At 44.1% G+C, this 13,168-nt stretch overlaps 1 protein-coding gene across 1 annotated transcript; it reads left to right on the plus strand.

The window, feature by feature from the left end:
• Positions 1-458: 458 nt before the first annotated feature.
• On the plus strand, positions 459-11,978 carry CALM1 (calmodulin 1). The gene is made up of 6 exons (XM_058025454.1): positions 459-562; positions 3,464-3,494; positions 4,432-4,575; positions 6,653-6,759; positions 8,228-8,363; positions 8,592-11,978. The coding sequence occupies exons 1-6, from the start codon at positions 560-562 to the stop codon at positions 8,618-8,620; spliced, it is 450 nt and encodes a 149-aa protein (XP_057881437.1). The 5' UTR covers positions 459-559; the 3' UTR covers positions 8,621-11,978.
• The last annotated feature ends 1,190 nt before the right edge of the window (positions 11,979-13,168 follow it).

Raw genomic sequence — 13,168 nt, forward strand, 5'->3', positions numbered from 1 at the left:
ATTAACGTTTTCCCCGTCCCCGCGCCATCATCCTCTCCCAGGTGCCGCTCGGGGCTCCCGGGGGAGCGCAGGCCCGCCCCGCCGGCGGGGATGCTGTCTAGAAAATACAAAAAGCACCAACTTGGCCGAGATGCCCCCGCTCCGGGGGTCCCAGCCCGGAGAGCGGCGGGGACCCGGTAGGGACCCGGCGGCGAGGCAGCTCCCCGCGGGCTGCGCCGGCTCCAGCGCTCAGCAGAGGAGAACCACGGCCGGCCCCGGGCTGCCCTCGCCCCTCTGGGGGCGCTGGGCCGCGGGCTGCGGGAGCGGCCCCGCCGGGGGAGGGGAGGGGCCGGGCCGCCGAGGGGGCAGGGCCGCCCGCCGCAGTCACCTCGCACATAGCGCGCCGGGAGGAGGGAAAAGGGCCCCGCTCCGGCGGAGGGATACAGCCCCACGTATATAGCGGGCGGCGCAGGCTCACAGCCCCAGCACTCTGTGAGCCGCGCCGGGAGGAGGCAGCAGCCGCCGCCGCTCGTGGTCGCGCAGTTCGTGCAGCCGCCGCCGGGCCCGCCGCCGCCGCGCCATGGTAGGGGGCTCGTTCGTTCGTTCGTTCGCTCGCTCGACCGGCACGGGGTGCCCGGGCTGGGGCGGGGGCTGGTGCGCGGTGCGCTCGCTGCAGAGCTGGCTGGGGACGGTCGGGTTGGTGGAGGCGGGCTGTCCCCGGGGAGGAGCGGGGGTGGGGGGAGCCCCGCGGGGGCCCTTCCCGCCCGGCTCTCCGCGGGGTGAGTGGGTTGGTGGCTGCGGACTCTTCCTCTCCCTACCCCCCGCCGCCTTGCGCGGGATCGCTGCGGAGCTGCGGCCCTTCCTCTTCCGCCGCTTCCTTCCCCTTTCCCCGGGCCTGCCGTGTGGGCGCCCCGGCCCCGCGCCCTCCCGCCCCGCCTCGCCTTCCCTCCCCTGCGGAAAGGGCCGGGCTCGTCTCCCCGGGGCCACGGCCCCAGCACCGGGCAGGGCGCGCTGCGGGGCGGGGCGCGGGTTTGCGGGCGAGGATCCCGCTCGGCTCCGGCACCAGCTGCACTGCGCAGGGAGCGGGGGGGCGGCCGGGGGAGGGCACCGCGCTGCAGCTACTGCGCCCCCGCCGTCCTCCCCAGTCCCCCCCCAAAAAAACGCAGCCGCGGCGGCGAAGCCCATCGCTGTCTGCATTACATCATGTCTCCTCCTCTTCCTCCCGGCCCCCGCGCACCCCCCGGCCGCGGGGACCGGGGCGCTGTGCGAGTTGCTCGCTTGGAAGCGGCCCAGCTCCTGCATGGGGGGCTCGGGGCGGGAGGGGCGCAGCCTCCCTTCTCCCCAGGGGCTGCGGGGGAAGAGCTGCTGCCCCAGCCGCCCGCTGGAGGAAAGGCGGTGGGGAGGGAAAGCTGGCCGCGGAGCCCGGGCGCCCTCGCGGTTGAATGATGAGGACGTGGTGTGGCTGCCGGCTGGAGAGAGAGGGAGGGAGGGGAAACGGGGACGCACTGCAGCAGTGGGTGGCTGCTGGCCGGGAAGGGCGCCTGTTGCGCCGGCGGGCTGCGAGCCTCCCGCCCCGCCGGCCGGGCGATGCCCGCCGGAGCGCATCCCATCATCTGCCGGGTGCTCCCAAAACAGAGCGAGAGGAAGGGCTGGGATTTTCCCGGCGGTTTTTCGCTTCCTGCGAGAACGGAGAAACAGTTGCAGATTGACCTCTAATCGCTTTTTGGCAATGTGGGTGTTCCTCGACCCTGCCTCTGCATCTCCCCTTCCCGTAGGAGAGGGCTGACATCACCAGGACAGGATTTGATGACTTGGCTGGGTGGGGTGATGGCTCCAGCCCTGGCTGGGTACCTTTGTCCTGTAGCTGTGCTTAGGGTATAGTTAGTGGCTGTGCTTGTTGCTCGGGAAGGTGAACCCCTCGGCAATGTAGGGTTGGGCTGTGTCCTCGGGCATCACCGGGTGTGCGAAGGTTTTGGGGTTTTATTTTGCGGGGGTTTTTTTGTTCCTTTTTTTTTTTCCACTTGAAATATGATTTTAGAAACGTTCAGCGAGCTCTGATTAATGGGCAATGAACTGGTGCTGTGGGCTGGAGGTTTTTTGCCAAGGTGTGGCTCTGTTTCCTGTTCTGCAGGGCAGTGAGTCTGTTATGTAAATTCCTTAGATAATCTTTAAGTGAAACCTCGTATTTTCTGGAAAATCACAAAGCGTGCAGGAAGTCGAGGCGGATTCTGAGCACAAGCTTTTTTGCAGTTATTAAAGAATACTGTCTTTAGCTATTTTACCCTTTTCTCCTTCCTCCAACACTGCATGGGGGGAATTGTTTAATCATTACATACAGAGCTTAAAAGAAACCCCTTACTTAGTTACAGATGACATCTGTGTATTTTTCTTAACATAAAGAGAAGATTTTTCAACCCTATCCTTTTCCCTTAACATTGCATAGCTGATTAATTCTCCTTTGCATTTGTTGCTCTTTGCTGCAGTTAGATGGCTTTTATACTTAATATTTTAGGACAAGAAGGGTATGGCTACCTTCTCTGACCTACAAAATTCTCTCTTCTATTTGTAAAAACATTCCAGTAAAATGTGTTTAAAACAAGTTGCTACCTTGTATTCTTCAGTATCTATGATTAAGCATGTAAAATTATCTTTTTTTTTCTTTACTAGGAAAATACATATGTTTCCATAAAGAACTAGTTAGCTCCTTTGAGTCCAAACTGGAGCTTTTTGTGATGCTCTATCCATACATAGGGAGAGGCTTCTGGAAGGATGTGGCTATCACAGTCAAGCTCTAGAAAGCCCTTTTGATTACCCTGACCTGTACACCTTTGTATGCAGCAGTGCCCCTTGATGTACAGGTCATAAACAGGCATTTTAAATCTTGCCACTTAAAATTATATATAAACAACCTGCATGTCAGGATGAGGCACCTTAAGCTGCTTGGCTGAATGGAAAAATGATATGGTTTCCTTTGTCAGAGGTGGCGAACATCTCGGTAGCACAGAGATGTAATAATCTGTACCGTTGCAGCAGAGCTGCTGCTGTGGGGCTGCTGCAGCGAGCTGGGAGGGCAGGGCTGGAGCCGTGGGCGCCGCTCAGCCCCCGCGTGTGCGGTGCCCCCACGCTGCCCTGCTGGCAATGGCGTGTGCTGTGCAACCCCAGACACGGGCGTGGGGCGTTCTGTGCCTCTCTGGCCAACAAGGAGCCTGCCCTGTGTCCTTCACTGCACCCAGTCTGATTCACCACGTTGCAGGATGGTGTTTGGTTCTTCATAGGCAGGTTCAAACCGAGTTAGCCAGTATGCTTTTGGAAACAGCTGCGTGGTGTAGGTGAGTGCAGTCTCCTTGCAGGGACAGAATTCCAGGGTTTGAAAGTGACTTGATGAAAGTAATGATAAATTACTTCTGAAATTGAAAGGAAGTGCCTCATGGCTTGACAGAGCTAGCGGTAAACAGTATTCTAAAATGTTCTATTCTTCGTGTAGGCTGATCAGCTGACTGAAGAACAGATTGCTGGTAAGTGTTTTGATGATAATTTTTTTTTTTTTTTTGCTAGCTCTTGTGACTAGAAGAAAATATATTATCTCAAGCATAGTGGAAAAAAACATCTCTGACAATTTTAAATCTGTACTACCACTTTTGAAAAGCACTCACTTAAAAAAATCCCAAACTAAAAAAAAACTTCATAAAAATATTCTGGAAGATTACTGGTTCATTGCCTCTTAATTTAGACTTCTTATTCCTTGGACTACAGATAATATTTTTTTTAGATGCTCATACTTGAGCCAAGTTCTCCTAGATTTCTGGCAAACAGAAATAATTGCTAGACTCACATGAACTACTTAGAGCCAAAGGAGGCCTAGGTACTCTTTAATAGAGTGAACATCAATTACAAATGAAATGGCAACAAATAAACCTCAGATTGGTTTATTGCACATTGTTACAAGCCAGTGTCTTTTAAATAAATCTTTTAATAAACTGCCTGTAACTCAGGCTGGTCAGGAGAAGGAGCATTATTTGACCTTCTGGAGACCAGTCCCCCATTTGTGGCTGACTTGAAAATAAGTGGTAAATGACAATGCTTTTGTTCCTCTAAGTCTGTTAATTGTTAAGGGAACCCAGTGGCTCCTTTTCCTTATTTCAGACAGCTGCTGTTTGTGGAGCAACTGTGCCTCAGGCAAGATGCAGATGCATGGAAATGAATTACAGAGTTGTAAATGCAGATAAATAGCCACATGAAATAAGTTTGAATTTATTGTGAAAATTATGTATTGGTACTGTAAGTAATTTATTTGTGTTTGAGAGTGTTAATTCACTCAATACAGGGACAGTTAGATAGAAAAAGAAGATATTTCTTAGAATTGTGCCAGGCTTTGTCAGTAGAGTGTATTTTTAGTCTGGTTTTTCTCATGCTGATGATGTCTCTAAACACTGGGACTGTTTCTGCCTCTAGAATTCAAGGAAGCCTTTTCCCTATTTGACAAAGATGGTGATGGTACTATCACAACAAAAGAACTGGGAACTGTCATGAGGTCACTGGGTCAAAATCCAACAGAAGCAGAATTGCAGGATATGATCAACGAGGTAGATGCTGATGGTAAGTGTTGGGAAGGTGCTGTGATCATCTCTAATTTGTATGACATCCACACCTGGGCTTAAACTGCATTTGCAAGACCATGACATGGAACTTTTACAGCAGGTTCAAAATGCTGCATGGACTCTAAACTCAGAAGGATGTCAGAGATGCTATATCTCAGTATTCATGAGACTGACAACAGGCAATGGGCAGAGACAAAGTTATGCTATTTGTCTTTAATATTTTATGGGTCACAGGCTTCCTATTGCTCTCTGACTTGCCCTGACTGCCATTAACCTGTCTTTCCATCCAGCTTTTCTGTATGAGTTTTGTCAGCCCATAGTTTTACCAGTGTCTGTGGTTTTGGCTAAGGCAAAAATGTGTTAGAAGTGGAATAGTGTTTTCAATGGAAGTTCAGCAGAACAGGAGGAGTGTATAATCTAATGTATTAAATCCCTAATAGATTGAGAGGGGCTATTGGAGGTAAAGGCAGAAAACCCTTCCCATATCAAGGGATAATATAATAATAACATAATTAGGTTAATAATAAATGATACAAATTAGGTTAAATAAAAAATAAAATAATAATAGAATTATATAAAAGGAACACCAGAGAGCCCATATTGAAACACATGTTGTGTTGCTGAACTCCACCTAAGCTAACAGTTTTAAAAAGGAGTATTATTTCCCCTGCTCAAGGATGTCAAGCCTCCAGTCATGTGTGTTGGTTGTGATAGGGATCTTTCTCTAACCATTTTGTAAAAGAAGAGTGAAAGTATATTGGCAAGAGTATAAATTACTGGATTATCAGGCCATATAAGTAAACTACTTTCTTAAAAAAAGTGTAAGTTGACTTTAACAGCTAGGTTTTTGCAGAAGCTGATTAGTGATAAGTCTGCAGCGGTATGTAGAGTTTGTGTAGCTTCTTTAGGCTGCAGACCAAATGCTGCTCTGGTGGATTTAAAACAGAAGGAGACTGAGGACTTCAGATAAGTGTGCCTGCCCAACTGTTTAAATTTGGGTTACAGCAGAATGCTTTGCTATTCTTCTGCATGTTCATTGGGGTTGTTTTCAAAACTGAGTGTGAGACCTGTGTTCATATTTTACTGGTGCATAAAGCTGGCCATGATGATAAATAGCCGTGTATGTCTCAGGGTAGAATCCCTAGGATGCAAGGGTTTTCTTAAACTTCATTAGTTGCACAATGAATTTAGTATGCTTCTTTAAATCAATGGGTAGATCTTAGTTGAACAATGAACTGTTTAATGTGGTTTTGTGAAGTACTTAATGTGCTTTTTTGGCATACAGAGCTGAATCCTGACTATACAAATCTAGTTTCTTCATCATACCACTTTTTCCCTAACTTTAAGCAGCCTGAAATTTAAATCTTTGCTTTGAATGAAGAGCTTAATCTCAGGGGTGAGGCCTGGATGTCAGCGGGGATTTTCAGTTTTGCAGTAAAATACCTGTAAGAGCACCTACAGCTAAGCTTATCAGTAATAACAAATAATGTCAGCTTTTCTTGTGTCACTGGAATTTGCAGGTCCTTGTTGCCCATTAGAATGGTTTGTTGCTCTTGTTGTGTGCAACTTTGGTTGATAAGGTAGTTAATTTTTAGAAAGAAAAAAGTATTTACAGTTTAGTTATGAGTGATGTTTCCAAGTATTAGATAACCTTGGATTATAATGGCAGCTTAATGTGTTCTTCCTGGAAGACTCAACAATTGAGAGATTATAAAAAAATTAAAAGGTTGATTTTGTGGGAGTTATTTGAAGTAAAAATAAGTGTTGTTATTGGTTAACCTTGATGCATCAAACTGGCATTTTACTTGTGGGTTTGGTGGCAAATGGTGTGGCTTGTCCTTGAAAGAAGGCAGCAGTTGATTTTTGTGCTGGAACAGAGTGGCTGCTGCATGTTACAATAGCAAAAAGGCAGTGGTAGCAATATAGAGAGAGGAACCAGTTCATCCATAAGGACAGTTAACAGAGCATCTGGCAATCTTGTCCCTGGCTAAGTCAAATGCCAAATATTTGTTTGTTTTTTTTGTGAAGAAAAGCTTGGAAGTTTAATTTTTGGAAGTTTTTTTTTTTTTATTAAGGCAATGGCACTATCGACTTTCCTGAATTTTTAACCATGATGGCCAGAAAAATGAAGGACACAGACAGCGAGGAAGAAATCCGTGAGGCATTCCGAGTCTTTGACAAGGTATTACTGAAAGTACAGCTACTCTTCTAAAGCAATAATGATGTCTGTATTTTCCTTAGTGTTTTCTCTCTTCTTGTCTAGAAGGAGAAAGAGTCCTCTAGTAGAAACAGGGGAATTGGAAACATAACAGGTTGCTCTGAATATAGAACCAGAACTGTTGCAGCCGGGTTCTACTTGCTTTATACAGCAAGGTCTAAGCTTTAGGCTCATCCATGAGGAAAACTTTCTGGCCTTTCCTTAGAAACAGACATTAGCAGACCTTAATGCTTGGTGGGGGTGGAGGGGGCGGGGTGGGGTTTTTTTGAGACATGTGGATAGAGGAGGAGGATTTTTCTCTACCTTTTGACTTTGGGGGACATAGGGAAACATTTGCATGGATGCACATGGTTTTATACTACCCTATGGAAGATTTTGAGGCCAAGATGATGTCATCAGTATTTGGAGGGACATGAAGTATTTCATGTTCTCTTTCCAAAATGTGAAATTTGAGGTTGCTTTCATGAAAACTTAAGAGCTCAGCCCCCTTGACCTTGTTTAAGAATAGCTGGGCATATATCAGTTTTCTAGAACAGAGGTTCTCCTCTTTGGGTTGTTTGAACATGACAGATGTTATACAAGAATTGTGTGAAGTAGTGGCTGGTGCAGCTGTAAAGCTAATGCAAGTGCATGTGTGGAAGAAGACTTTACTACTACTTTTTCTAGAAAAAAAGGTGTCAGTCTCTAGTACTGTGCTGAAAATATGGGGGTATTTCTGCAGACAAGGTTAGTGTTAAAGCCACTGAGGTAGGTTATATATTGCTGATGGCCATATCCTGCTCTAAGATAGTGTATTCTTCCAGTGTATGGAATTTCTGAAGTGGCTCAGAGTGAGCTCTAGGTTTAGATGTTGCAAATGGGGACATTGGCTTAGAAGTGTTTCTAGACTCTAGAATTTCTCTTCTCTTTTTAATTTTGCCATAAAACTTCTCAAAACACCTTATGAGTAGAATTTAAATGCATTCTTTGATCTGTTTTTTATCATCTCATCTGAAAAGGCTAACATAGTCAGCTGCAGTCTGGTAGTGTTAACACAAGAGAAAGCTGGCTTCACTCTTGCTGGTGGGGAAGTGGATCTCTGCTGCCTAAGCAAGGCCAAAAAGAGACTAAACAAAAACTTTTTTGGTTTTGTGTCTGTGTTTATTTTTGAAAGCTCTTAAAAAACATTAAAAATACCTTATCACAACTACAAGTCAGGCATGCAGTTGTTATTGCAGCACAATAATTGTATGGAAGGATATGGTGTCATGCATGCCTCACAAGGCGGTGGGACTGATACATGCTGCAGTGTGTACAGTGTGCCAGGTCTGTACATCTGTCCCAAGAGCTGCAAGGCTGCTTCTGAAGCAGTTACTGGAAACCTAGCTGTAGTTTCCACGTTGGTCACTCTCAGGGTTGTTGTTCATGGTCTTGTGCAACTCTTTTCTCATAGGATGGCAACGGCTATATCAGTGCAGCAGAACTACGCCATGTTATGACAAACTTAGGAGAAAAGCTAACAGATGAAGAAGTAGATGAAATGATCAGAGAAGCAGACATTGATGGGGATGGGCAAGTCAACTATGAAGGTAAAAAGATGCTTGTCTTGACTCAAAACCATTATTCTGTCTGAGGAGAGCCTGTTGCATAGGGCATTAATTTTTAATACTTGTGATAGTAGTTATTTGCTTGTTCACTACTGTGGACAAAACCATAGCTGCAGTGAAAGGTGCTTTTTTATTCCAACTGTGTTTTAGACTCTCTTGATTTGAAGTATGCTGGAGACAGTAAATCACAGTGACTTTTTATCTTTTCAGAATTCGTACAGATGATGACTGCAAAGTGAAGAGACCTCCTTTACACCTTTTTTCCTCTAGAAGAATCAAATTGAATCTTTTACTTACCTCTTGCAAAAAAAAAAATGTTCATTTATTCATTCTGTTTCTGTATAGCAAAACTGAATGTCAAATTACCTTCTGTCCACAAACTGCATGTAATGGTTGGTGGTCCTGTCCCTAAAAGATAAAGTTAAACATCAGTTTTACAATATAAATAATTGTACTACCTTGAAAATAAAAAAAAAAAGGAAGCACTTAGTGAACTCAAAAGTTCCATTTGCTAATGACTATTACACTGTTTGGGCTGGCCAGTTTTTCATGCATGCAGCTTGACAATTGAGCACAGTCAGACATGTGTATTAAAAGGAAAAAAAAACCTAAAGGATCCACTCTTGTTCAATAGTGGATTCTAATTCAATTTGTAGTATAAATTGTCATAGCTGGTTTACTTTAAAATTGGTTTATACCTCAGGATGGTATGCAGCAAAATGGTTGAAGGATGCAAAACTTAAAGAAAATGCCCTAAAGGTTGAATGGTTCTCCTGTACGTAGCAGTGTGCTCCAAAAATAGGATGATCTTAACTATGGATGGCATGTCTGTGTTAAAATACTGGTTTAACATTGTCTGCATTGCACTATAGTGAAACGGGTGTCAGGCTGTTACCGTTCACAAAATTTTTAAAAGAAACCTTCACCAAGGGAGCATCTTTGGACTCTCATATTTTTAAAACCTTCTGTACCATGACTTGGAGCTGGCGGAGTAGCCTGTGGACTTCAGCACAACTATCAACATTGCTGTTCAAGATATTACAGTTTATGTCCATTCCAAGTTGTAAATGCTAGTCTTTTTTTTCCAATAAAAGACCATTAACTTAAAGGTGGTGTTAAATGCTTTGTAAAGTTAAAATATATATATATATAATTGAGATAATAAACCAAAAAAGCAGTAGGAAGGAAGTGTTTCTATGAATGACTTGCTGCTAAATTATAATGCACATGTATGCAATAAGTTATCCCCTATCTTTTCAAGATGGCAAGAACTGACCTCCTGTAACCCAAGACCTTTGCTATAAATAAATGAACTTGTGCTTGCCTTTCATATTACGACAATGTTAATTTAGTTGGTCTCAAAGTCGTGTAATGCTGACTCGTCAACTATCAGCACAGAAGTAACACCTCATTTCACTACAGTGGAGAGCTCTGAGCATGCATGTCAATACTGGGGAAACATGTATAGGTTGCTTATGTTTTTTTGACAGGTTATAAAAACTAGTGGGAGAATTTAAACAGCATGGACTTCATAGATATCTGTGATTCTCAAACATGCCAAAAATGCATTTATCTGCCCGCAGAAAGAAATCAAAAGGACATTTTACAGTATATATTAAAAAAACCAAATTAAGCCTTTTTGGAAACCGGGGCTATTATGTCTTGACTTTTCAAACACTTGCATGAATTTTGTGGGGTGGAGAAGAGGACTAGGGTTAATTTAAAAACGATCTTGTTACTTCTGCTTTGCATGCACTAGCAGTGCTTAGTCATTCCAGTTCTCTGAATAAGTGTTCTCTGATCCTTCAGCTTCCCCATGAATGAGTGGCAAAGCAGCCGTGTGCACTCTTCTTTGTCTGAAAGAAGAATGCTTCTTCTCTTTCTTTTTTCTTATTTTTTTTTAAGCAGAGCCTCCGTGTGGAAGGAGGCTTTTATGCTTGGGAGGGAGGGACTACAGCATAATTACTGACTTAAGTTTTTGTTTCCAAATGTAATGGGTTGAAAACCGTAGTTGTTTGATTGCATTTGGTTTTGGGGAATATTGATACTATCTCTAGGAAGAGATACAGGTCTCCATTCATCCTGTCTAACTGAGGTGCGTGTGTTAAGAACTTGATTTGCTCAGTGGGGGGGTCAAGAGACACCTCCAGAAGGCAATTGAGACTGCCTGCCTTCAGTAATTCTTATTTTTTCCCCTGGGGGGTGGGGGGAGTTCTGGGTGACAAAGGACCCAGACACCTTAACCAAGTGCCTAAAGTTAGATGGGCTGAATGTAGGCAATTGCTTAGGTATCTGTTTGTTGCAAAGGCTTAGTACCGTGGCTGTGAATGCTGTCCAAGCAAACTGGCCTCAATGATGGGAATGTCTGACTACCATTTGAAAGCAGATTCTTGCATAGCAGCTGCAAGCTACTACTTTAGTAGTGCTTGAGAATGGCTGCACTGATTCTGTAGACCAGCTACTAAAGAGAACGTACTCAAGAGACAGGCAAGGTAGGAAGGATGGTTGCAGCTCTGAACTAATTACTTCTGCCTGGGTGTGCAGAGATCTTGTCTAGTAGGTAAATGCTTCTTACCATCTATCTGTCATTCACTCATGGTTGGTAGGGTAGTTCACCTAAGAAAAGCTGCTTTTAGCTTACTCAATGTGCTCTGTGCTTGCTAGCAGAGACCTCATCCTGCAAGAGGTTCTTGGCTTGATTAGAAATTGTCTGGCAGTGTGCAGTGTTGGTATGCCCTGTAACTGAATCTGCCTGGAGGTATCTAATTATTAACTGACTTCAGTACCACATCAACCTCGAGTAAATGTATCCTCTGTACAGGACTTAAGCTCTGTTCCCTTCTGCATAGTGAATAACTAGAAAAATGAAATGGTGTCATCAAGGTCTTTTTTAATTTTTTTTAAAACTTTTTTTTCCTGTGAGTGTGTGTGTGTGGCTTTGGCTTTTTCCAAATGTGAAAGTGTGGGCTGGATACACTTGGTGCATGGCTTAGAAACATGGGACTGGAAAGAACTTCCTGGGTCATCAGATCCAGTCCCCTGCTATTGCAGGCAACCGTGTCATATAATCCTTTTAATAAACTGATCAAGCTTAAACACCTGCTTGTAAGTGGCTTGTTTTCATGGAAGTTCTGTAACTCATGTTGCTCTCAACTGATGCAAATAATATATGAAATATGAAGTTAATCAAAAGGTCCTCCAGCTTAGCTTTAGGTTTATCATTACGTTTATTTAACTGACTTTCTTGAACCTGTTATTATTTGCACAACACTCAGGAAAGTGTTGAGCCTTTACCCCTCTTGCTATGAATAAGAGTTGGTGTGCTTGCTTATTTTTTTTAATGGAAAAGATGGATGTCTGGCTTGTTGAAACCTGTTAGATATGTTAATTGTCAAGGCAAGAAACAATTGAGTTACTTGTATTTGATACATAAATTTAAGGCTAGAGTATACATAACCATTTTTAAAACACATCAACTTGCAGTGTAGTTTTATATTTAATACTGAAATTGTACTGCTAAAGTTTAAACTGCTGTTAATCATATTCCTCTTCTGATCATAATGAAAAAATAAAGGGTAAGAAAATGCTTAACATAGATTATTCATTATCATGCTTATTTTATTAATAATTCAGGCATGGAAACATCTCCAGGTATGGGGTGTTTGTTCTGTTTGCTGGGATGGGCTGGAGTGAGGGGTGGGGAGGGTTACTGATGTGGGAAATTCTTAACCCCCAACCATTTTCTTACTTGCACAGCTCCAGAGGCACAGACATGCTAGAACCTGTTTAAGAAAGGACCCTGTGCCTTGCTGATGCCTTGGATGCACGGGAGGGTGTGGGGCTGCTCTGTGGGCAGGGGACAGTGCTGTGGCTGCCAGGCTCTGTGCCCTGCCCAGAGGGTGAGGCTGTGTCCTGGGCCTGGACTGCAGCACCTGTGTGATGTGAATGCAGATTCTTCTTCCCAGATGACAACATCCTAGACTAAAACCAGTCTCAGGGGTTAGAAATACCAGAGTCAATACAGCTTGCCTATCCCCTGCCATGAAACTAAGTGGAACACTTCTTTGCTGCAATCCAGTTAGGGTTTGGGTTCTTTTCATTTCATAGTGTTGCTTTGGTTTGGTTGGTTAGTTCGTTCATGGAGGAGGGAGGGGGTGATGCTTGGGATATGGTGTTTTATTGTTGTTCAGGGTTTTTTTCAATTTGCTAAGTGAAATCTGACACAGGACCGTGGTAGAACCACAGCATGTTCTTCTGATACACAGACATACAACTATCGAGTGAACATTGGCAAGGAAGGCTGATGCCCTGGTTCTCCTGACTGACATTTAGGAAACCAAATAATTTATTTTCAAGTAGAGTGGGTGGATCTTTAAAATCAGCAAGAGAAACATATCAAGTTGTGTGGGTTTTTTTTTCCTAAAAGCATTGCAATTCCAAAATATTACTGATATTGGGTTTTTTTAAAAATTCAAATACAAGATTGTGAAGTAATGCATTACATGATGAATTGTATAAAGAACTGGGATTCCAAAGATTCTTGATGTTGTTGACTATAGAAACTTTGCATGAAGGCTCAAGTACTTAGTGGATTTTATGTTTTTTAAGACCCTCTATCAGTGAGTATCCTAGAGTAGCAGTCAGAGGACATTTGAAAGAGTTGGTAATTTCTTTAATAGTAATAAATTGGGTTTTGAACTGAAGTGAAGAGGCATCCCAATAAAAGGCAGACCTGCTGATTAGGTAGACACCAAGAAAACCTCTTACTGTCTCATAGATGATTAGGC

Source organism: Melospiza georgiana, chromosome 6, assembly GCF_028018845.1.
Source record: "Melospiza georgiana isolate bMelGeo1 chromosome 6, bMelGeo1.pri, whole genome shotgun sequence".
Classification (NCBI taxonomy): Eukaryota; Metazoa; Chordata; class Aves; order Passeriformes; family Passerellidae; genus Melospiza; species Melospiza georgiana.

Coding starts and splice junctions, on each gene's coding strand:
- CALM1 (XM_058025454.1), top strand. Junction 3,495..4,431: donor GACTGAAGAACAGATTGCTG/GTAAGTGTTTTG, acceptor TTCTGCCTCTAG/AATTCAAGGAAGCCTTTTCC. Junction 8,364..8,591: donor TGGGCAAGTCAACTATGAAG/GTAAAAAGATGC, acceptor TTATCTTTTCAG/AATTCGTACAGATGATGACT.